The sequence below is a fragment of the Mustela putorius genome, unplaced genomic scaffold, assembly GCF_011764305.1.
Source record: "Mustela putorius furo isolate JIRA1106 unplaced genomic scaffold, ASM1176430v1.1 tig00000127_pilon_pilon_pilon, whole genome shotgun sequence".
Classification (NCBI taxonomy): Eukaryota; Metazoa; Chordata; class Mammalia; order Carnivora; family Mustelidae; genus Mustela; species Mustela putorius.
In genome coordinates this window covers 14,908,906-14,933,185 of record NW_025421288.1, presented here as the reverse complement: position 1 = coordinate 14,933,185, position 24,280 = coordinate 14,908,906, and the positions used below count along the sequence as shown (strand labels likewise).

General features: G+C 60.4%; 1 protein-coding gene and 1 non-coding gene across 6 annotated transcripts in view; both read right to left on the bottom strand.

The window, feature by feature from the left end:
• Window positions 1-6,627: 6,627 nt before the first annotated feature.
• The window catches only part of NAP1L4 (nucleosome assembly protein 1 like 4), a 43,037-nt gene continuing 25,384 nt past the window's right edge, over window positions 6,628-24,280 (bottom strand). For 3 of the 5 annotated variants that reach the window (XM_045066427.1, XM_045066439.1, XM_013059950.2), the window contains 8 exons: window positions 20,253-20,392; window positions 18,877-19,022; window positions 16,165-16,187; window positions 15,775-15,894; window positions 13,162-13,191; window positions 12,671-12,727; window positions 7,887-7,982; window positions 6,628-7,794 (listed from right to left, as the gene is read on the bottom strand). In XM_045066427.1, the coding sequence (XP_044922362.1) occupies window positions 7,756-7,794; window positions 7,887-7,982; window positions 12,671-12,727; window positions 13,162-13,191; window positions 15,775-15,894; window positions 16,165-16,187; window positions 18,877-19,022; window positions 20,253-20,392 (651 nt within the window). In that variant the 3' untranslated portion in view covers window positions 6,628-7,755. Of the gene's footprint in view, window positions 7,795-7,886; window positions 7,983-10,984; window positions 11,019-12,670; window positions 12,728-13,161; window positions 13,192-15,774; window positions 15,895-16,164; window positions 16,188-18,876; window positions 19,023-20,252; window positions 20,393-24,280 lie in introns of all 5 variants that reach the window. The other 2 variants (XM_045066437.1, XM_045066432.1) reach the window with 2 other exon arrangements.
• Window positions 23,651-23,773, bottom strand: LOC123388738. The gene has a single exon (XR_006603259.1). It is a non-coding gene; the product is annotated as a small nucleolar RNA SNORA54 (small nucleolar RNA).

The window sequence follows — 24,280 nt, the reverse complement described above, 5'->3', positions numbered from 1 at the left end:
GCACCACCTCGATCAGCTCCTGGGATGCAGGGCCAGGGTCGCACACTGTGGGGCCCCCAGAGCCCAGCCCAGGTGCTCAGGGAAGTTTCTGGGAAACGTGGACCTAAAAAGCGTCGACCTCCTTGTCCCAGGAATGGGACTATTCAGAGCACCGGAAGTCTGTGGGGGCTCCGCGTGCTTGTCAGAGCGGTCAGGGAGGGGTCGGGGCTGGGGGGCCGGGGCCAGGGTCAGGGGAGGAGCGGGAGCCGGCAGGCACGCCCACACTTCGGGCAGACTGCCCGGGGCCTGGGTCACGGGGACACAGGACCTTTCTGGAAGCCTGAATCAAACGAGGATGCACGAAATACCGGGAGAGCAGAGACGGACAAGCTGAGGCCGCCGCCTTCTGGACGGCGTCAGCCCTTGCAGGCTCCCGGGCGGCGTCCTCACAGGACAGAAGGGACGTCTGCGCCTGTCCACCCCGCCCCCCAAAGGTGGGCTGCTTACTATTATTTACCCAAGGGTCCCACCCGGGATTCCCACGGCTGCCTGAGGGACTCTCACTCCTGCCCCCAGGCAGGTAGATTGGTCCCCACGTCCGTCGACAAATGAATGGAGTCACAGGACATGGTCTGTCCACACACCAGACTGTCCCTCAGGCTGAACATGGAGGGACACGCTGACACCGGCCACAGCTAGATGGACCTGGGACGTGATGCAGAGTCAAAAAGGCCAGACACAGAAGGGCAAATACTGCAGATCCCACCCAGATGGGGTCCCTTGAGTCTCCAGATTCACAGGCGCAGAGAGTGGACAGTGGGTGCCAGGGGACGGAGGGGGGTCGGTGTCTCAGGGGGACAGAGAGTGGACGGTGGGCCCCAGGGCCGGGGGAAGGATGGGGATCCATGTCTTGGTGGATGGAGAATGGATGGTGGGCTCTGGGGCTGGCGGTCGGTGTCTCGGGGATGGAAAGTGGATGGTGGGCGCCGGGGCCAGGATGGTGGTCGGTGTCTCGGAGGACAGAGGGTGGACCGTGGGCGCCAGGGCCGGGATGGTGGTCGGGGTCTCGGAGGACAGACGGTGGACAGTGGGCGCCGGGGCCAGGATGGTGGTCGGTGTCTCTGGGGACAGAGGGTGGACGGTGGGCGCTGGGGCCGGGGGAGGGATGGGGTCGGTGTCTCACAGGCAGTTTCCCTCTGCACAGGGGCGGTGGGGACTGCCGCACAACAGTGTGAATGTGCTCCGTGCCCAAGCCGCGCGCTCAGAGGCCGGGAAGACGGGACATTTCTGTGTATTTTGCCAGTTAAAGAGATGTATTTACACATGAACACGCACGCGTGCCCTGGCGGGAGCCTGCCGTGTTCCCTAACAGGGAGCCTGCCGTGTTCCCTAACAGGGAGACGCGGCCCAGTGCTGTTCTCTCCGACTGGTGTCCCGGGCAGTCCTCTGCAGTGTCCCCCGTTGGTGTTCGGGGGGCGCAGTGTTAGGCGAATCTCAGAAGCGACAAGTGAGGCTGCGTGAACGATCCTGGGCCGCACAAGGTCACGGGACAGACTGCTGGGTGAACGGTGACAGCTCGGAGACCGCCCACCGGCCGGCTCCCACCCCCACCCGAACGTGACAGGCAGCCGGCATTCGTGCAACTTTTCTCCAACCCTGCGGGCAAACCTGGGGTGTCCTGTCCATGGAACCGGTGGATGGGACATCACGGGGTCAGTCACTACTGCCTGATGTGATGGAAGATGTGACTGAGGACCATGAGGTCACCCCCGATTATCTGGGTGGGCCCTGAATGCGGTCCGTGTCCTTCCGAGAGAGGGAGGAGGGGCCACAGCCCCGGGACACCGGGGCCCCCAGCAGCAGCAGGAGCAGGAAGGATGCAGCAGGACCCCCAGCGCCGCAGGACCCCTGGATTTCCGCTTCTGGTCTCAGAGCCCTGCTTTGTTCCGCCGACTCTAGCACAGGCCCCAGCCCCGCGACAGGCTGCTGGCCTCAGCCGGTCACGACGTCTGCTGGCAGAGGCGGCCCAGCAGAGAGGCGGCATGAGCCGGCTCTGGCTGAGGAGGTCGAGGCTTTCCGGAGACCACCGGGGCCTTCCGCACTGGGTTTGCGAGGATGTGCAGGAGTTCTCCGCAGCACCGGGCCTTCCCCGGGCGAGGACCAGGGAGAGTTCAGCGTGCTCTGCGCAGCTCTGAAGTCAGAAATGCTGCCCGGTGCAGGACGTGGGGGCGGAGCGGTCGAGGACCCGTGGGAGATGGAGGTGCCCCTCTTCTGGGGGGGGACCTCTCGCCGCTTCCTCCGCACCAGCAGCCTGTGGGCACCGAAGTCTCAAGGCTGTCTGCATGTGGCCCTGCTGTCACCAGGTGCCACCCCGGCTCCCCACGCCCGAGTGCCTGAGTGCTGGGTGTCCTGGCCCAGGCTCTTCAGGGTTCCCCGGCAACCACTTCAAACAGCGCCCGCCGCCCTGACGGCGCCCCCTCCGGGCCCCATCCATCCTCCCACCCCCGCTGCCGCCCCCGACTCTGAGCACCTGGACGCCGGCGACTACCTTCGTGAGCGTCCTGGGCTACGCGGGCAGCACCGCACATCGCATGGCCGGGAACGCCGCATCATCACTCCCCTCCCAGATGTGGAGGCCAGAAGCCTAACGGTGAACCCCAGCCGCACACTTCCCGGAGCTGCTGCAGGTCCCCCCGTCCTCCTCCCAGGGCTGTGCGGGGGGGGGGGGAGCACCCCCAGCCCCCTCCTCTGCTCGGCTCTCCCCTCTCCAGGACGGGAGCTCTCCTGGGAACTTCCAGCCCCTGCCAGAAATGCGGGCAGGTAGGGACCCAAGGGCCTCCCTGCTGGCCTGCGTCCCAGAGGCCTTCCCGTCCCCAAGCAACCCCCCCCGCCCCGCCCCGCCCCGCTCCACACTGGCAGGCGATGCGGAGGACCCGCGTGGGCGGCTCTGCCTGGACCAAGGCTTTGGGCAGGGAGGCGGCTGTAGCCATGTGCCTTGGGCTTTCTCTCTGAAGCCTCTGGCCTGTGCCCAGGAGGGAGGGTTCTCCCCATGTTCCAGAAGCAGAAGCTGAGATCTGGGGAGCTTCACTGACATTCCTGGGCTTCGGGACGTCTCCGGCCCGTGTCGGGGGGGCACCCCATGTCTCCAGGGCCTACAGAAGCCCAGCCGGGCCAGGCACGCCTGCTGGGCTGTCAGGGAAAGGAACATCCGGCCGCCGCCCTCCCTGAGCGGAGTCCTCTGGGCCCCGCTCGCCCCGCGAATGGCACCATGGTGACATCCTGGGGGTGGACAGGGGCTCCGTCCTGGTGCACCAAGGTGACTTGGCCTCAAGGAGGTGTCTAGGCCTCACCCACCTTGGAATGAAGGCTTCACCCACTGTGGCCTCTGATGGTGAGGGGGTCCCTGGCCAACGAGGAGGATCACACCAAGTTCAGAAGGATGGAAAGCTCAGCCGGGGTCAGCTGAGGAGGGTCCGGGAGCCCCTGGCACTGGGGCAGCGGCTGAGGGCAAGGCTGGCTGGCACGGAGCCGAGGGTGGCCCCCGACGGGCACAGTGCTCTCGGGCGGAACCCTTCCTGGGCTGTGCAGCAAAGGGTCGGGTCAGAGGACACGTCTCCCACTGCTGCCCTAGGCCCTCCCCTGCAGTGACCCTGTGTTGTTCCCCATCACCCACTGGGCGCGCGGGGGCAAGGAGACAGGGACGACCCCTGAGCAGAGAGTGGGCCAGAGACCGGCAGATCGGCCGAGACAGGCCAGCTGACGTCTGGGCTTCACCTCCCCGGGCCCGGGCACTCTCTGGGAGCACAAGCCACAGGGCTGACTTGGGCTAGCGCTCAGGGGGAGTGGGACTGCTGGCCACTGCAGGGCGTGGGCAACCTCTGCCACTCACCTGGCCCTGGGTGGCCACGATTCCTAACTTACCCAGAGGAAAACCAGAATTTTAAGTGGATTGACCCCAACTCCGGGGCACTGCTGAGAAAGTAGCTTCACTGAGGCAGTTTACGCATGTACAACCAGACACTCCCAAGTGAAGCAGTTCCCAGAGTCCCTGTCTCCTCGGGGGTGTCCCGGTCACCCTGCCACCGCGGCCCCGGCCATCCCACAGCCTTCAGAAGCCAGAACAATGCGTCGTCTGTAGGCCCTTCTTTGTATCTGGCTTCCCCCAGCCAAGGCTGGGACCCTTCCACTTTGGGCGTGAGCCCTGCACTCGGCGGGTGCAGAGCCGCCCGCAGATTTAAGGGTGCAGGGGCGGGCGAACCAGGAAGGACAGACCTGGCAGCCGGGCCCAGTCTCGTGTAGGACAAGCTAGTTGAAGGGGGGAGTACAGAAGGAAGGAGGGTCAGGCCGCAGAGCCCATGGGGTGGGAAGGTAGCCCTGGACGGTCACTGGAAGCCTCTGAAAAGCATTGTGGTGGCCCAGCCCAGAAGGGGGACACAAAGGTGGCTCCAGGCAATTCAGGGGTCATGACCCACGCAGTCAGCAATCACCCAAAGAGCCGCTGCAAGTGCCCCCTTCCCCACTGGCTCCTGGCGGCTCGGGGCCTCTCTGGCACAAGCAGCAGGGCCTGAACGACCCCACAGAGCCTCCGGCGGTCTCCCTGGGCTGCCAGCAGAGGCCCGGATGGAGGACGGATGCCAGGCTCCCCGTCCAGCGGACAGCTCTGTGCACAGGCCAGGAGAGGCCCGGATGGAGGACGGATGCCAGGCTCCCCGTCCAGCGGACAGCTCTGCACACAGGCCAGCAGAGGCCCGGATGGAGGACGGATGCCAGGCTCCCCGTCCAGCGGACAGCTCTGCGCACAGGCCAGGAGGCAGTGCCACAAGAGATGGTGGGGGAAGACACAGCTTCTCAGGCTTCGGGCTGGAGTCCTGCTGTCCAGATACGCCAGGCTGAGGCCCTGCAGGCCCCAGGGACCGAGCTCCATGATGGAAGCCACATGGGGGTGCTGGTGACACACGCACACTCTTGTCCTCCCACGGAGAAACAAGACGCAGGGCCTCCAGAGACGGCCACCATCCAGACGCCCCTCCCACCGTCGTCCGTGCTGGTCCCAGGAGAAAACACGCCTGGTCTGCCCGCACCGTGCAGGTCGCCGCCGAGAGCCAGCAAGCCCAGTCACTACTCCCTCGGAGCCCAGGCGGCAGGCTGCTCTCGCCAGGCTCTAAAGGGAGCCGCTGCAGATGCGAGCCCACACGGGGCTGCCCGTCGGCAGCTCCTCAGGACCACACTCTCAGGCATGGCCCACGTCCCCCACGGGCCGGCGGCACGGACTCGGCCAGTCTCCGAGGAAGGGCACGGGCTCCCCCCAGCCCTGCCATCCCACGCCATGGCAGCACATGGCGGCCAGGCGCCCTGCATATGCACGTGGCTTGGACTCCCGGCCCAGGCAATGCGTGTCGACTCCCAGTGAATCCCTAGAAGCTGCAGGCAGAGGGGGCCCAACAGAGCCCGGCCCCTGGGGCCCCCAGCACCCTGCCAGCCCGCGCTGTGCCGATCTGAGGGGGCTCGTCCCACAAGCCCCGCGGCTCTTCGGTGAGGCCCCGGCAGCCTTCAGGCCGAGCAGTGCTGCTGCTGCCGTGAAGGCGCCTCTGTCACCCACCACAGAGGCTCAGGAGCCAGCGGGAGAGGATCCCCCCGAAAGGTCACGCTCAGAGCGAGCCCCGGGCCAGCAGGACAGGTGCTCCCCGCTGAAGCCGTCCCTGCCAACGTGCCGCCATCGCCCGAGCACAGCACTGTGTGTCACCCCTGCTTGCACCCTGGACGCTCCAGGGCAACAGGACGCGTGGAGAACTTGGGGAGCCCTGGCCAGGCAGGGTCCATAGGGATGAGAAGCTGCCCTGGAGGTCTGGGGGCCCACCCTCAAGAGGTGCTCCCTGCGCTCACGTGTCCTCTCCGCTGACCGCCCTCGGGGGATGGGGTTCTCATCCTGTGTCAGCTGGAACAAAGCACCTCCGGCACCCGCAGGCTGCTTGGGTAGGGCGTGGGGGGCCGGGGACTTCAAGAACCGAGAACGTCCTGGTTCTAGCCGCTGGGGCACACTGGAAGCCCGGCTGTTCCAAACCCTTGGGCAGCACTTCCCGCTCCTTCATGTGGGCACTCCCAGGGACAAGCCAGGCCCCCAGACAGGCTCAGGGTGAGCTGGGCACGGGCAGCTGGCCCGCGGGAGGCGTGGCTGCGTGCTCACCCTCTCTGGGCAGCTGCACTCCCCCGGGCACGTGCTGAGCAAGGGCTCGTGTGACACCCGTCTCTGGGGGGAGCGCTCCCTCTCAGGAAGGAATGGAGGTTCCACTGGAAAAGTACCAGTGAGAAGACAGAAGTGGGCTTTATGAAGGAACTTTCCTTCCTGGAACCTTCTGGACCTGAAAGGTACAGCCCTACAAACTCTCAAGAAACAGTGTACTCCTGGGGGGGACCCCAAGTCCATCCAGACTGTGAAGTGGGTCTGCAGACCTAAGGAGCAAACTAAACGTAGTCATCTCCGGAGAACTGGCGGACGTGGAAGAGCAGAGGCCTCCGGTCCGGGTCTGCCCATCTGCAGGGCTCAGGAGGCCGCACAGCCACGGTCGGGAGCTGCCGGGAGTGGGCAGGGGCCAGCGCCACCCCCCCCCCCCCCCCTCCTCCCACAGAGAGACTGCGCACAGAGCTGGCTCCATGTTTCACAACTTTAATAGAATATTCTAACTATTCTGTACAAACTGAAAACACCGTATTCAGTTACAAATGTTATTAGAAGTAAGGCCGAGCACTCCACAGACCTGGTCACAGTGTGGACACACGTCCCCGGCTGCCAGAGACCATGGTCGCACACTCAGAAACCCCACACGCCAGCCAAGAACAGGTCGCTCTGAACCCAGGGCTTTTAGAACAAGATGAGCACGGGGCCAAGAATTGGGGGTTGTGCGAAAGCAAGACTTGACATGGACACACTAGAAGGACAGCAGCACGTCCCAGCCCCGGCCCCTCACCTGCGCCCGCAGGCCCGCCATCCCCCAGAGCCAGGAGGTCTGTATGTCATGAAAACGAGCGCCCGCCCTCAGCCGCAGGCAGGACAGAGCGAGGTTCCTTCTCCACAGGCCTTGCTCCCCTGGGAGCCACCACCACCCCCGCCAGGCGAGTCGCCAGGTCACCCGTCACACACATGGTTTCTGAGAGTGTAAGGACAAGTGACAGCAAGCGTCCCAAGCCCTCACCAGCAGGAAAGAATAAATAAATATGAGGATGAGCCACACACACTCGAGCCTCAGGGCTGGGGCGCACCGCCACCCCTGCCGCACCCCGAGGGCCACAGAACCAGAGACAGAGTGTTCTACGGAGAACAGGACCCTATGCAGCTCTTCTGAGCCCGCTAGAGCACAGGAGACCGAGAGGTGGGAGACAGAGCACGCAGCTTCTTCGAGGGAAGAAGAATCCAGTCCGACCGCGGAGGGCGGGACTGGTTCTGGAGGCCCCGGAACCACCCCCCACACACGTCTGCTCTTGGCATCGCCCCGCCTTCTGCCACCCCTTTCCCCCGGGGGTCTCTGGGGCCCTCCCGGAGGCAGGGCCTGGGGAAGTCCACTGGGCTGCACCCAAGGCCGTAGAGGGTGCTGGAATCAAACCTCCTATTTCTGAAAGGCATTTAAGCTGCCACTGTACAGGTTAAGCAAAATAATAAGGATAAAGGGAAAGTTAAAGTCAAAATCATGCACTTGAAAACAAGTTAGAAGAAAGCACTGCCAATACGGTGGTGGGGCCGCCGCGCCAAGTCCCGCCGCTGCCGCCGGGGGGCCTCGCTCCTCACTGCTGTTTGCACTCCGAGGGCTGGCTGGGCTCCTTCTGTCAACGAGAGAAGACAGGACTTGTAGGAAACTGGTGTCATCACCCCGTTACCGCCAACCGACAGTGCAAGCCAAGACTCGATTTAGTACCTTCGTTCTAACTGAACAAACGGTTACCGCAGACGTGCTTCTACGGCAGTAACCGAACATCAGCCGACTTCCCAGGAACAGTCTCACCGGGGCTGCCTTTCTTGTTGGGAGACAAGCCCGGAGTGTAAGTCATGGCCCAGGCACCGGGAAGGAAAAGCGCCTCAGGGTCAGGGACACTCATCTGTGCAAGGGGAGCCACACTCCAAAGTGACATGGCAGGCTCGGCGTCTCAGGCAAGCCCCCCGACCCTGCCCACGTGACACACCAGCCGACTCCCCTTTCTGTCCCTGCCACCTGAAGGCAGGCTCAGCACCTGAAAGGGGAAGGTGCCACTGTGCGGCGGGCCGAGGCGGCCGGGTAGCTCCACCAGCCCCCGGCAGCAGCCCACAGCCAGGAGGCCACACCAACAGCTCCGCACACGGCCTCGGTCCCCCCAGGCCCCTCCCCAAGTGGGAATTCTATCCTTCCAGAAAGGCAGCAGGGAGAGACCAGGCCCCCTGGCAGAGAAGCACGTCCCCGTCGGGATAATCTAACACACCTCTCAGCGTTCAGAGCACAGCCGGCAGACCCACGCGTTCTGTGGGGAGGCCGACGTCGCAGCCTGAGACCCAGGCCCCCAGATCACCCACCATTCTGGGCAATACACGTACTCACCAGTGGCCTCTAACTCTCGGCTGCCAAGATTACAAATTATTTTCATACAATCTGCCAAGCCTATGGAGCCTTAAAAAAAACCACCACCACCCCACAAACAGGGAGATAATGAATCTTCTATGGCTGAACTGGGAGTCCGTTCTTTGAGAAACTACACTTGAGATATGAAAAAATCACGTGCTGAGGATGCAGAAAGCAAGCCATGATCTCAGACCGGAGTCTAAGAAAGTCTCATGGGAAAACACAGGGATGCCGCCGGGATGCTCCAGGTCTCTGCCCAGCAACGGGACACCCTAGGAGGAGTGTCCTGGCCTGGGCGTCACATGCGCATCTGAAACTCTGCTAAAAAACGAACCCAGGCCCCCAAACGAAACACATCTGACCAGAAATCCAGGCGGGAAAAGATCAGAATCAGACTGTGGATCTGGAGGCAGCCCCGGCGGTCAGGAGTGGCCGGGGAAGCGGGAGGCGCACCCAGTTCCACGTGGCTGTAGCGCAAGGTGTGGGGGAGGGCAGGCAGCTTTTTAAGGGTGACGGGAGAAGCGCATGTTTCCACATTGTGTCTGCAGGAAGGAAGTGGCTTAGAGAAGATGGAGCTAAGGAAGTGGCCCTGCAGGGTGATGTGGTGGGAACAGGGCGGGGGCACAGCCCGGGAGGGACTCCTCCTGCTCTGCCCTTCTGTGTACAGACGAGGGGGACACACGCAGCGTTTTGCGACAGCAGGCTTGACACAATTTACAGTACGCTGGGAGTCATTTCAGACGCTTACTGTTAACCAGGAAAACGTATTATCCTTTTGTTTAAAACACATTCAGTAGCTTGGGGGATAATGCCTGCTGGAGGTAGCGGGCCTCGCAGACGCTCCCCTGGCTGGCAGGCAGGCGGCCCCCTCTCTGGGGACAGCATCCACATGGACACACGTCCTAGGCTGTAAAGTCAACAGAGAATCCCAAAGCTTCTGATGTGAATTTTATCAACGAGACACCGCTGGGTTTCAGCCTGTGACACAGGCCAAGACAGGACTCCAACTAAACCCTGCATCCTCGGTCTCAGGCCACAAAGTCCGATGGCAGCCTGGTCATCCGATGCCCCGATTATCACGGGAGAGGAGTCCGGTGTTTCCAAGGCACAAACTAACAGCCCAAATCCTGCACATCAGGGAGCCATTTCAAAGCCATGTTGTAACAGAAGGGGGGCGGGAATAAGCCACCGTGCACACAGCTGGCCCCTACAGCTTCCCAGGGGCCCAGAGCCGGGGCCCATGAGCCTGCGGGACAGCAGAGGGCAGGGCCCCCACAGCAGAGCGGCTGCTGGCCTGAGGCAGCCCGGTGGCTATGCCACAGGAGGGTCCCCCTGACCCAGAGACAGGCTGAACAGGTAAGGGACGCCTTCCCGTGACTGGTGGGGGGGAGCGGGTCTTGGGGGGGGGGGGGCTTCCCGTGACTGGTGGGGGGGAGCGGGTCTTGGGGGGGGGGGCACTGTTCAGACGAGCGGAGCGACAGGAAACAAGGGCAATGGAACAAGCTGTCCTGTCCACGGCAGTCATCAGACCCGCGCCCTTCAACACACAGCACCCGGGCGTCCGATCACCTCCCCTGGCTACCACGTTGCCTTGCCAGGAGGTGAGTGTGCTTCTGCTCGGTTCTGAGCGCGAGCCCGCGGGAGCGGGACAGGGACAGGGAGGCCTCGCGGAGATTGTCAGAGGCCCGTGGTCTGCCTGTCAGCGCTGGCACGCCGCTGCGGCCCAGAGCTCACAGGCCCTGCTTTCCACACTGAGAGCGGCCACTTGGCACCCGCCCGGGCCCCCCGGCCATTCCCAGGGGCGACCATCACGGCACCCGCCTCCTGGAGCATCTTCGGACCACTGCCGCCCGCACTGCCCCCGGGAGGACCGTGTCCCACAAGGGAGGGAACGGATGGCTGGAACAGAGACACAACGGCCCACGCCACGGGGGCTGTTAACCCCAGCACAGTCCAAGTTCAGGCGGCCCTCTGTGACCGACTGGTCTGCACCCCACCTGAATTTACGAAGTAGAAACAACGGACAGAAAGAGCACAGCAGCTGCTTCCCGCCGCATGGGGTGCAGCCAGCGCGAACATGGGCTTCCCGAGGCCTGGCGCTCACCTCCCGGGGCCCGCACCGTGTTCTTCCTGGCAGACGGGCCCGCCCACAAAAGAAATGCCACACCAGTCACGCCTGGGACGTGGTCAGCAGCGAAGAGCAGCTCAGCAAGGAGCCGGAGGTGGTTTCTGACGGCCGGTTTCAGCAGCGCACGCAACGGCCGCCCGTGCGCTCCGCTCTTCTGAATGCACCGTGCTCAGCCCTGCGCGCGCCCAGTGTGCCCGGCCCGCAGCCTCCCCGCTAGTCACAAAGTCACAACACAGCACCGTTATCAAGCACAGACCAGAAGACTGGATTAGGAATGAATGGAATTCCACCTTACCTAAAAACGCATGAATAACAGACAAAAATTACACCTAAATGGGAAAAAATTGAAAGGAAGTGTCAGCATAAAAGAAAATAAAATGCACAAAATCGTACAGGCGGGGAGCAGCGGCTCTCTCATGACACAAAGGGCTACAAGTCCTCGAGCCTGAGACGAGCAACCCCAACCCACCCGGTCTGCACATTTAACACCAAAACACCCTCCTCCCTCGTCTGCCCATGTGCAGACCAGCCCCCAAAGGACAAGCCCTGGGCCCTCCTGGCTGCGCAGGGCTCGCAGTCCCGGCGCCTCCCACCGGGGAACCTCCTCTCCCCCCCAACCGACAGCACACGCGGAGACCAGGGAGCACCAGTCCTGACACGCCCCATGGTACCGGAGGACTCGTGAGGAAAGGCGCTTCCAGAAAACAGACGTGGCAGGAGACAGCAAAGGACAAACAACAGAAGGGAGTGACGAGTGATGGAGTCATGGAGCCCCCACGGCAAACTGCCCTCCGTCTCTGCTTAAGAATCCGAACCGTGAGAGTGCACGGCAGCGCCCCAAAAGGCAGAAAGACAGGCAGACACACAGGGGACAGCAGCCCCGCCCAGGAGCCCTGACCCCGAGCCAGGGCCCCTGCGTCGGGGAGCCAAGCCCAGGGGCACCTGCACTCGACCCCTGGCCCCCGCCCCTGCTCGACAGGCTGGCTGGGCAGAGGCGAGCCCTCCCGGGAGCACTGTCCCAGCCGAGTATTCACGTGGTGGGTGTGAAAACGTCTGAAGCCCGCCGCCCACCCTTCCCTGGGAGCTGTGCTGTAGCGCATGCGTTCACGCCAACACTGGGTGTTCACGACAGAAACAAGACCCACACGCACTTAGAGCGCGGGGTCACGAGCCCGGCACTGCGGGCACGTCTCACTTCGGGCAAACACAGAGGACGGACAAACGAACAAACAGCGCCCAGGTCACCGGAGATCCGGGTCACCAACGGCAAGAAGGCGAGTGCTCGGACGGCCCGTGAGCACGCAGCGGGCTTCCCACCGGCTTCCTGCTCGCCAGCGCGAGGACGGCGGCCGCACGGCCTGCACTAAAGCAGCTCCGGGTTGAAGGGGTTTGCCAAGTGGCAGTGCCGCCCTCCAGCTCATCCGCCAGCCGTGAGCATCCGGACCTCCACGTGAGGTTACTGGGGCCACCTGCTCTCCTCAGTTTTGTGTCTTTTTTTTTTTTTTTTTTCCTTTTTAAAGCTTCCCAGTAGACTTTCAAGGACTGGCGGTATTTACACACAGCTTCTGATTATTCTCAGCCCAAGGGCAACTGTAAAACTGTGTCTACAATTTTATGACTCTATTCTTTAAAAAAACAAAAAAAAAACTTTCAAAATTTCCTTCTCTGCACCTTTTCCAAACATGAACACAAGAAACAGCTTATTCAGGCCGTCCCTCAGCCGGTCCCCCGAGAGGACGGCAGGTGCGGCAGACCAAGCTGCTCTCCCCGGCGAGCTCATGGCGAGAGGCCGACCTCAAGCTGGAAGAGCCCTCCCCGGGCGCTGTGCACTGAGCCCCACAGCCCGCACGAGGGGCCGCTCACCCCCGTTCCTCTGTGTTCTCTGTGATGGCTAGAGCAGCACAGGCTCTGCCGGGGGGGATGCGGCCCCATGTCATAGCAGCACGCCATTCCCTGGGCTGGTGGCCCCCCACCAACTGACCTTGGGGTTAATGTCGGCGTCGTCCTCATCTTCTCCCTCCTCGTCACCTTCCAACTCCTGCGTAAGAAGGGGAGAGTGAGCGGAACTCACGGGATCTAAACTCTCGCGGACCCGCGCGCCCCCCACAAAAGCAGCTGCCCAGGACCCAGCGGGAGGTCATCAATCCCTGCCCGTGAGCGATTAGGTCACCTCTGGGCAGGATGACTTCTGAACACCTTTTTGTTGGCAGCGATAACGGATACGCACACTGCGGAGAACGTGACTTGTGTGCTCACCCCACATGTCCTAATAAGCTAATCACGGGGCAACTGGACACAGGGACAGCAAGTGCCGTGTCCCCCACCGCGCCCAGCTTCCACAGGCTGGAGGCCCTGTGGCAGCTCCACACAAAGCGGGTGCACCAGCTGCTTCCGAAACCCCGTCCGCTCTAGCAGAGGAAGCAGCCCAGCGAAGCCTGAGGGAAAGGACTCTCGGGGTTCGCCATGTCTTACCTCCTCTTCTCCTTCCTCACCCTCTTCAAACTGAAAAAGGAAAAAGGAAACAAAATTTAGGTTTCAAAAGCATGAGGGCGGCCTGACCCAGGCACGGTCCCCGTCAAGCACCCCACACTGGTCAGGTCTGGGGGAAGCGGCAGCGCAGCCTGGCATCTGGACAGAGGGCAGCGCCCGCCCCGGGGGGCATGGTCTGCCGCGGGGCACCTCAGCCCCGACACTGCGGGCCCACCCGTTCGCCGGCCCCACGGTGCTGACAGGACGCCGGTACCTGACAAGCACTCAGACAAGGCCGAGGGCGGGCGCCGGTACCTGACAAGCACTCGGACAAGGCCGAGGGCGGGCACGGGTGCAGAAAGGAGACGGTCAGTGCGAGAAGGGACCGGACCACCTGGGGAACCGGCTGATCCAGGCAAACCAGGAATAGGATTTTACTACGCAAATCCATGAATTTTACTAGTATTTTTTAAACTCATACGAGGTTAAATATTTACATATTAGAAATATGAAAAAAACCCCTCGGTGTTTAAGTGTATAGAAAAAAGGCTGAACACTACGCTTGACTGGTCTGGAGTTAAATGTCTTCTAGGTCAGACGCCCGCCCAAACTCCCCATATCAAACTCAGATCAAGACCAAAGACACAACAAAGCACACCTCAACACTATGTCCTGCACGACACAAGACACCTAAAAATTAAGTAGGCTTTTTCGTAAGAGCATTTCTTTTGTTGGAGCCCACACATATTCCCCAGTGACAGCTCACACGGACTTGTGAAGGCCTAGGGGCTGGCAGGGCCCAGGCTGCACGCCCTCCCGCACCAGCTGGGTCGTGAGGGGTCCAAGCACGCCCTGGTGCCCTCACCAGTCTCTAAGAGGGAAAGACCGAGGTTTGAGGTCTTGTAGCCAATCACATCTTAGCTCAGCTTGGAACTAGCCTCAAACAGACTCAAGCATGGATTTTGAGGTTCTCAGATCATTTTGTTCTGGACCTGATGGGACCTGCAGCAAACACATCTCACACAGACACGGAGCAGGGGTAACAGAGTCGGGGTACGGAGCCCAGAGAACACAGGGCAGACAAAAGCAGCGCTCCTGCATCCATCCCTCCGCACCGACGTCCAGTGTGTGTGCAAGGCTGCCAACAGATCGGAGCCCTGCAAACCCACCTTTATCCCAACGTGAGTCACTGTGCCAACAGGGGTTCTTCTAAGAGCCTGACGAGCCACCAAAATCACAACCTTCAAGCCCATGTTCAGATGAGGACACCACGGCACAGAGGCTCTACGGCCGTGAGTGCAGAAGCCAGGGCCCCGGTCTCAGCAGGCCCGCGTGGGGCGCCCCCCACAGCCACCCGCTCAGCAGCAGCCCCTGCACCAGAAGCGCTGGCAGCGGACACGTGCGCGCACAGGACCAGCAGAGCCGTGCACCACCCACCAGGACCAGCCACGCAGTCTGTATCTCACGTAAAGAAAAACACTAAGCTGCGTCTCGTGCTTTAAGAACCGACGGGTGTGTGATCAACAAAGCGCAGAGACCACCGGGCTAGAGATGGCTTTTCAGTGTGTGGTCACCAGACTCTGGGGGCTACGCTACGTAGAATGGAACATGTAGTTCCTCAGCTGCCAATGGACGCGTTCCACACCCTCGGCCTCCCGTGAGGCCCGTTCCACCACACCGGCAGAGCAGGCAGGCCGCAGACAGCTCTAGCGTCTAGAAAGTTCCACGGACTGTGCTGGTCTGCAGACTGCTGTGTCACCTTAAGCCCTAGCAATCACTCGAGCGCTTGGATGAGCCGACACCACACTGACTTGTGTGCCTGCGTGTTCTGCTACCCACAACCACCTCCCAGCCCAGGGACGGACGAACGGCCTTTCTGGAGTGAGCAAGTCTCAGACTACACAGCGCGCACTGGACAGCCCGCGCCCCCCGGCTGGGACTGCCAGCATGGAGAACGTGAGAAGCAGCCCTTCACTGCCTCTGGCCCGAAGCTGCTCTGACCTGCCCGGCTCCTGCTGCCCACCTGAAGCCCCGACAGACCACTTAGAAAGAGAACCCAGAACCTTCCAGGAAACACGAGTTCTCAGAGCAAGGGAACCATTATCTGAAACATACTACTAGCGGCCCACTATAAAACCAAACTTGATTCCCACAAATCCAGATGACACAGAGAGCTGAGCCTCGATTAGAACGAAGAACGACCTCGGGTGACCGTCAGAGGACTGCTGGTGAGGCAGTGCTCCAGCAGGGGAGGGGGAGAGAGGGGCCTGCGCAGCCCAGCTGCCCTTCCGTGCACCACGGGTTTCAAGTCTTTGGGGCCGGCACACCACAGGCTAGTGGAAGTCAGCTCCGTGGGTGACCTTTTCCTGTTGCCAGACCCCTGAAACGGAGATTCTCCCCATGTTTCCAAGTCACCCAAAGCTTACAGCCCTTCAGCAGGATAAGGTGAGCACTGGGACCTTCCAAGGGTGCTGTCCCTGGATGGGGGTGGCAATCTGTTCTCACAGCACCCAAGCCCGTGCTCGGCCCTCAGCCCCCGACACCAGGGGGCCCCCAGGCTGCTGCTCAGGGTGCCCCACGCCGCCGGAGGGAGCCCCGGAGCCCGCGTCCACATACGCTGTCGTTGTCCTCTATGGCCTCCCCCGTGAAGTAGAGCACGGCCCGCGGGACTACCCGCTCGCGGAAGAAGTGTCCGATCTCAAAGTCAGAGGCTAATGTGAACTCCGAGTCTTCGTCCTGAGAAGGGAAAACCTCCACGTTAACGCGTGTGTACGGGCGAGCCCCTCGCCCCCCACCCTGCACCGCACCCTTGGTCTGGGGGACCCAGCGCTGCTGGGGATGGCGGGGCGCCCCGGTCCCACACGCGCCGGCCCCACCCTGCAGTGTCGGGAACACAGGGGACCCCGGGTCTCAGGGAGGAGAAAGGAGAGACTGAGAAGGAGGCAGCCCTGCTCTGGAGATAAAGACGTTGGCAGCACAGAGATCGAAGGACGACACAAAGCTTACCAGGGACTCTCCGTCTCCAGACGCTAGGGGAAAAACACAAAACACACGCAGGTTACGCTGACAACCAAAGCTTCTGCAGGCGCACGGGCACAGCCACACGCGTAGTGTGCCTCCCACGGCACCCTGACTGCCCCCCCCCCCCGCCCACCCTGGCCGCCCCCCCCCCCACCCTGGCCTGCCCAGCTTGGGAACGCCAGCTGGGGGGGGAAGATTCTCCTAGCCCAGTGCCAACAGGTGGGAAGGGCCATCAAGAGCCCCCGACTGTGGCCGCCCCGTGCATTTACGCCTTAAGGAACGTGCACCAGTGCCTGCAATCCTGTAGGACTGTCGGGAAGAGGAAAATCCTCGAGCCGTGCTTCTGAAGCTCCACATTCAGTGGGGCGACACCACGGGCGACTGCACGGCCAGGGGGAGGTGCTCGCTCAGTGCGAAGCGTCCCTCCGGCAGAAGGGAAAGACTCCCCGTGGGCAGGACGGTGCTGTGGTCGCTGCCCACCACAGAGCACCCCCCACCCTCCCGACCCAACATGCGTGTGTGCAGCTGGCCACAGCCCGACCCAGAACCAAGGGTGACAGGACAGACAGGGACTTAAAACCACTCAACAAAGCCCAGTGACACTCGAATGATCACGGGACCCAAATCCGGGACTCGAGGGACACTTGTTCAAGGCCGGGTCTTGCCAGGAGCTGGAGGCTCAGAGCACTGGCCTCATCCTGCCTCTCGGGGCCTCTCCCCGCTCGGCTGTTCCCCACGGGCTGGGCACGCACGTGACAGTACCACCCCGCACCACGGTCCCTGAGTCTTGGCACATGAGCAACCCCAGCAGATTAAGATTTGGGTCTGGGGACACCGGTCCCGGACTTCTGCTCACGTGACTTTGGGACATGTTCTGCAGACTGAAGGACAAGCAGAGCACCGGACCAGCCAGCTTCTGTTTCCCTCACTTCAAAATACGTTTCCTGCTTTCCAACACTTCTTCCTGGCCTGCCTGATCACCCCCCAATGGCCCCTGTATACCTGTTTATAGAGCTCATCACTGGATATGATGTGCAATTCCTTTAAAAATCGCTACGTTTAGGTGTAATTTATCTACCAGACAGCTGACGTGTCTGACATTTTTAGAGTCATACAACCATCATAGGACAGTTTTAGAATGCTGAATGTCACCTCCCTCCAAATTCTGAGTCCACTTAATCTCATTTTGATTTTATTAAATTACTTAAATCCAATCTTAAGAAACCTTGCAACAAACCACTGCGGTTCGGGAACCAAAGCCCCTCTGCTTCACAGCAAAAGCTCATAGGTGACCGCCAAAGGGGCCCCCTGGTCTAAAAGAAGGAAACCGAACAAGTCCCTCTGTGGCTACTGTCACCCCCGAACCAACACACGTGCATCCCCTAAGCTCAAAGACAAACGCCAGAAAGATGCGGGCCTGAGGCTGAGGGGCGGAGCTTGAGAAGCGAGGGCCCTGGGCTCCGAGACAAAGTCTGGGTCCAAGGCTCACACTTGAGCGCGGAGCACCCCTGTGGCCGAGGGCAAACAGCTCACACACCCACCAGTTACTGAGGCAGGGCTGCATTTCCACGTTTCATTTCAGTCTTTGTGTTCATGGAAAACAAAGAGGAAAACCGTGTGACCCGCGCTCCTCTAACACTGCGAACCGTCTGGTCTTTACACTCTCTCAAGTTTGGGAGATTCTGTTAAGACCTGCCAGTATCAGGGCGCCTGGGGGCTCAGTGGGTTAAGCCTCTGCCTTCGGCTCAGGTCATGATCCCAGGGTCCTGGGATCGAGCCCCGCATCGGGCTCTCTGCTCAGGGGGAGCCTGCTTCTCCCCCTCTCTCTGCCTGCCTCTCTGCCTACTTGTGATCCCTGTCTGTCAAATAAATAAAGAAAATCTTAAAAAAAAAAAGAAAAAAAAAGTGTAAAAAAGAAAAGACCTGCCAATATTTGGGGTCCCCAGGGGACTCAGTCATTAAGTGTCTCCTTCGGCTCTGGTCATGCCCCAGGGTCCTGGGACCGAGTCCCACATGGGGCTCCTTGCTCAGCAGGGAGCCTGCTTCCCTCCCTCTACCCTTCTCCCTGCTGGTTCTCTAACAAATAAAACCTTAAAAAAAAAAAAAAAAAGACTCGCCAGTATTTACTCTTGAAACCTGCTGCTCACCCTCCACAAGGTCAAACTTTCCATCTTTATTTTATGACTCAGGGCAGTAAAAAATCGGAGTTTCCAAGCTAAGTCTTTCAAGTTAGAAATCCAACTACTTGTGTTGTCACAATCTATAAACCCCAAGACCCCTTGAGTTCTACCAAGTCATGGAGAAAAATAAAGCAGAATTTATGAGAAAGAAAGGGTGGGGGACACTCCCCAAGCTGTGCAGGCGTACCTGGGTTGTGACCAGCGACTGGCGACAGAGGGGCCCTATAGCAGGACGGGTGGCCCCGGGGCCACCAGCGGGCCGCAGCACCAAGGTGTGGAAGCGTCGGCTGGGGCACTCCAGGCATCCGTCCAGCTTTCTCAGCGAGGCGCTCAGAGTGCCCGCCAGGCCTTCCCCTCTCGCTAACCCCTCCCCGACCCCGTGAGCACCGGCACCACAGCTCCTGGCACAGCAAACGTGTCCTTACTGGCCACGCTCGGCAGAGGACTGAGACCAGACCCTGCGGGTGACGATGCGACTTCATCGTCATCATCAATGCCTACGACGCACCCCACTCACCTTTCAGCGGGCTGAAGAAGTTGAAAAAGGAGTCGTTGGGAACTTGCTTGGTAATTGTCCTCACTGTGCCTCGGCCCTTATGTTTCTGCTTCTTCTTGATTGTTTTGACTGTAACGTTTTTCCCTTTCTTCCAGTCAATAACACACCTGTGGGGACAGACAGCCATCACGCACACAGACACGCGCCCTGAGAAGCGCACGGACATCCCAGTAAACAAGGCCAGTGAGCGGCCGAACGTGGACAGCGCAGCCAAGCAGCCTGCTGGCCGCCACCACACGCCTCGCAAGTTCAGGTGACGGCCAGCGAAAGGGAACTGGCCCAGTGGCGTGGGCTGCCACGCCCCGGCAGGAAGCGCCATCAGAAGCGGGGGGCTTCTCCGGAGACTCTCCCCAAGCACGACTGCTATGACCAAGCCTGGTCAAGGCTGGGCTAAGGTGCCCAGAGGATGCTCAAGACCCTGTCACCTGCCGCCTCTGTCCAGGCCCCGGAGCACACCTGAAGTCACCCACTCACAGCCCCGAGTTCTCCAGCAGCTCAGCGGGTGGGACAAGCCGGAGAGGCGGCAGGTGACCACTGCACCAAGTACTGACTGCTTTATTTTTCTCCGAGCGCACTGGGTCCAGGCTGCCCAGTGGGCCGGGCCGGGGGCGAGCCCCACACGCTTCCTCGCCTCCCAGCGCCTGCGGGCCCACGAGGAACCCCTGGGCAGCATGTGACTCGTCTGCTCCAGAACAGGCCTGGACGGCCCAGTCCCGGGAAATGCGCTGTCAGGGTCACTGTGGCCAGGGTCTGATAAAGCTCTGAACTGCTCCTGCAGGAGGTCCAGGAGTATTTGGTTCCAGTGAGCAAGGATAATCGTGCCAATTCAAAAATCATTTCCCAAACCAAAGAAACAGACTTTCCCAAACCATCTCAAACAAGCGAAGAGGGAGGAGCTCCAAACCACACTCCCTGGTGATGGCTCTTGAAATCGCAAGCTGCTCCATCATGAGTCCAACACTTAAACGCCCCCAATCCCCGCAGCAAGCAGCTGCCGGGCTCTGCCCTGCACAGACCCCGCCCCTCTCTCAGCAAAGACTCGTGGAGGTCGTCTATTGGCTCAGTGAGGACAGCATCCCGTAAGGGGCCTAGAGTCTAGTCCTGCATCCGAGGAGGAGACTGGGCCACCAGCCCCCACCTGACACATGTGACCTCATGACTCATGTCCCAGCACAGGCCGTCACAACCCCCCACCAGAAGGCTATTTAATGTAAATCTTGGTCTACTGGGATTTTAAGAAAACTGAAAATATTTTGCTTTATTCCTAATTTCTTACTCATTAAGTTCTAAAATCATCTGTTTTCATTTCAGAAAAAGTGGAAATAGCACGTTCTTACCCATCACAATCAACGATTTCAGGACCTTCAAAGGAGAAGGGGTCGGCCTTATCCGGCTCTGACTTCATCTTGTACGTTTTTGTCAGGACTGAATTGGTGAAGTAGTCGTTGGGTTCAAAGTGGAACTCTAATACAAAAGACTGAAAACAAAAACTCCGGTTAAGTGCCACTTAAAAACCGACAAGCCAGTGAGACTTTACGAACCACATGGTATGTACCAGAGCCAGTGCCTCTCTGGGCACGATGCCATGGACAGAAACCATTACTGAGAAGTTCAACAGGTATGGCCACGTATCAAGAAAAGCTTCTTCATTCCAAAAATCAGCAACACCAAGTTCAAACACGACAGGTGGGGGAATACCTGCTGTACTCCAGCCCGAGCAGCCCCTCTGAGACCCCTCCCCAGCGGAGTCTAAGCTCGCCTGGGAAACCCTAGCTTCCCTCTGCAGCCCTGGCCTCACCCCTCGGAGGTGGGGAGGGGGTCTGGACTAGCCGGGAAACCAGGCAGCAGTGCCCAGCCCTCCCCTCCTTTGGCACACGGGCTCAGGCAGAGCACCGCCTTCCCTGTTGCGCAAGGGGGCCAGACTCTTGGTGGGGTGGGGTGGGGTGGGGGGCATCGATTGGGCCTCCTCAAACCACACCCAGGGCAAGTTCAGCCTTTGTTCACCAAGCGCCATGTAATCTGGGGAGCAAAAACGGCCGCAGGATGTGGACAAAGCAGCAGGCACAAACCCAGCCACGGGGCGGCAGGGAGGACCCTTGCTCGCCTCTTCCGTGTGCACGAGCGACGGCGGCACCCGCAAGGTGTTGGGAAATCAGGCCCGCTCGCAGACCGAGGGCAGCTCTAGAAAGGACCATCTGACGGTACCAAGAAATTAAAGTAAAACAGAATTCTCTGACCTAGTTACCTCTACTCTGAGGTACTCACAGGCTGGGAAAACCGCCCGGGGAACGGCATCACCACTAAGTGCAAAGACGCGCACCTCAGCCTCGCCCAGGGGAGGGAGGACGTCGCCGGTTCGGTAAGTCACAGAGACTTGACAAGGATCTGTGAGGCCCGCAAGCGCTGTGTGATTGGGGCGAGTCACCGTGTGTTTGTGCTACTGCTTCCTCATCTGCGAAGTGGAGCGAACAGCCTCCCCCCTTCTCTCCCCGAGCTGGTTAGAGGACTGACCTCTGGAAGCACTTAGAAAACGGTTTATACAGGCAGTGCTTGCTAAATGGTAGTTATTCCAATTTTCATTACAAGGACACAACTACCAGCCGGGAAAAAATAGATTTGAAAGACTAAAACCGAACCACTTCCACTAATGGGGAAGGGGAAACTGCCCTGTGCAGAGCTCGAGGCCCTGGCCTGGCAGAGAGCAGGCATAGCCGCGGCACCCCACATGGACCCCTCTCGGCTCCTGGCCCCCGCCCCAGGGCGGCACCCACCCTGAAGCCAGAAGCGAGTGCTCGGTCAGTGAGGAGGCTGCTAGGAGCCCCGAAGTCTGCAGGCTGCGCCCGCAAGCGCGGACGGGCACCCCAGGGGACAGAGAGGGCTCACGAGCGCCACGCAGGGGCTCCGCCTCACCCCCTACGCGGGCGCAGGTTCGTCTCCCACTTCCTTTCCCAGCAGCTCTGCAGACCGAGCACGTCATCTCTCTGCTTTCAGGTTCTCCTATCTTTTCCTTCCCCAGGGCCTCCGTTTAGTCTAGTGTCACACGCGACTAAGGGTGAATTAAGAAAGGGCTCAAGAGGCGCCTGGGGCTGGCTCCGTTGTTGAAGCGTCTGCCTTTAGCTCAGGTCACAATCCCAGGCTCCTGGGATCGAGTCCGGCACTGGACGCCCCACTCAGCTGCAAGCCTGCTTCTCGCTCTGCCCCCGGCCGGCTCATGCTCGCTCGCTCCTATCTGAAACGGAAGGAAGGCAGGGATGGAGGGTTCGGATCCAACAGAAACGGGCCCAAAGAGGAGGCTGCCTCCATCCCACACCGTCCCCTCTAGCCAGTCAGCCGTAAGCACACAGCGGAGGCCCAACAGTCCCTGTACTTAAGTGTGAACTGAGACCCCGCCCCTGCCTAGCGGGGTACACATGGCTGCTACCGCCCGTGCCCACCCTGCCCGCGGGCCACCGCTGGCCACTGCAGTCTGGGCACACGGCACACGGGAACTCTGCACTACGCTTGAAATTAATTCAAAACAGAGACAAAACCACGATGACTACAAAAAAAACAAAGTGTGAAAAATACATAAATGAACATTCTCTGGCCTTATAAATGTTCACCTCCTTTAACCCAGTAAAACTGCACTAAAATGGATCTAAACGGAGGAAATCATCCAAGTTCTAAACAAAGATTTGGGGTCAAGAATGCTGGTGATAATGCAACAGTTGAGAACGGGGCGGAGGTGGCAGCGGCGCGCGTGGGCCACGGCAGTCGAGCACTTCGCGGCCTACGGAGGCTACAGTAACTGTTTTCCGCCCAGCAGAGCCGGGACAACAGTGTCCACACACGTCCCCCCGCTGTGCTGCAGAAGCGTGGAGACCCTGGAGAGGCGCAGAGGTGTGGGCGTGAGAGAAGCAAACACACTGGCCCGGCTTCACTCGGACGCCAGATGGTTCGTATTTCTGATTTTACCATCTAAAATATTTCATGATAATTTTACAAAAACAAAAACTACGGGGAGCCTGACTCCACAGGGGACACATCTGTTTGCTGTTCTTCACACCTCCAGGTTCTTCTCAGCGTTCCCCAGGCAGCATGCACAACTCTCCCAACAGGGAAGGTGCCCGGCCCATCCTCTACCCAGACTAGGGCCCGTCTGTCTATCAACCACAGTAAGAGAGGGAGAAAAGCGTCAGACAGGCTGAGAAAGAAAACAGACCCAGGAAATCACCAAACGGGAGTCTCATAAGAGCAAAGGAAGAAAAAAAAGGATTGATCCAAAGGGGAAAAATTAATAAACGGGGTCTGGACGATCCACAGGTGAGAAAGAAGTGTCAGGAGAGAAAGGACCCAGAGTCTTCCACAGCACGCTCCCACCCCCCAGATGCAAGCCCGCAGCCTCTGACTGCCCCACGCGGCCTCCGGGGGGCGCCGGGGCCCAGCCCCTGCACCCGCCAACCAAGAGGCCCTGCGATAACCCCATTACAGCAAGAAACCCCATGCAGCAAGAAAGGGGTTCCCCTTGGCCTGGGAACAGGCATCACTGCAGCTCCTGCCCAGGCCCCCACCAGCAGAGAGGAAGCTCAATATCACCTCTCAGAGTGAGCTCAGCATGTGTCCCCCTGCCCCTTGCCTCCAGCAAGGCACCTCCGCCAGGACCAGAGAGGGAAGGCCCACGAAAGCTGGCCCTCATCTGTGACCGGGAGCCAGTGCTCTGCGATGGGAAGGGAGGAGCCGGACTCCAAGTCCAGGCCTGTGTCCCAAGGGCCTGAAACCGAGAGCCACGAGTCCGTCAGTGACAAGCCACTGGAGCTGCTGTGGCACTGGAATGGAGCCCGTCAGCCACAGCCAGGCTAGCAGGCCACGAACAGTGCCTCCACGAGGACCCACTCACGCAGGGTGATGGGCCCGTGCCCTGGAGGAAAGGAAAGGCCCCTCTCCGCGCAGCAGGTCGTGGGGAAGGGCGCGGTGTGGCGGCCAGAGCAGGCGCCCGCTGTCCAGCTTTACCCACCTGCAACTACATCTCGGGTCAAAGCTAGGAGACTTTGTTCATGGGCATCTCGGCGTGCAATTAAGGTGCTGCTCAGGAATCAAACTGAGGGTCAGGAGGGAGGGGCGGGGTGTGGCTGCCAGGTGGTGGGTACTGAGGAGGGCACGTGCTGTGATGAGCGCCGAGTGCCACACCCAACTGATGAGTCACCGAACGCTACGTCACACACCAACTGTGCGCGTGCATGCGCTCGCTAACTGACACAGCAAGGATAAACGGACATGAACAGACAGACAAGAGCGGAGCGCCGCCCAGACCTGACATACCTGCCACCCCGTTTTACAGACGTCAGGTCCTCACAAACCCAGGAGATGCTTAGGAGAAAGACACTGA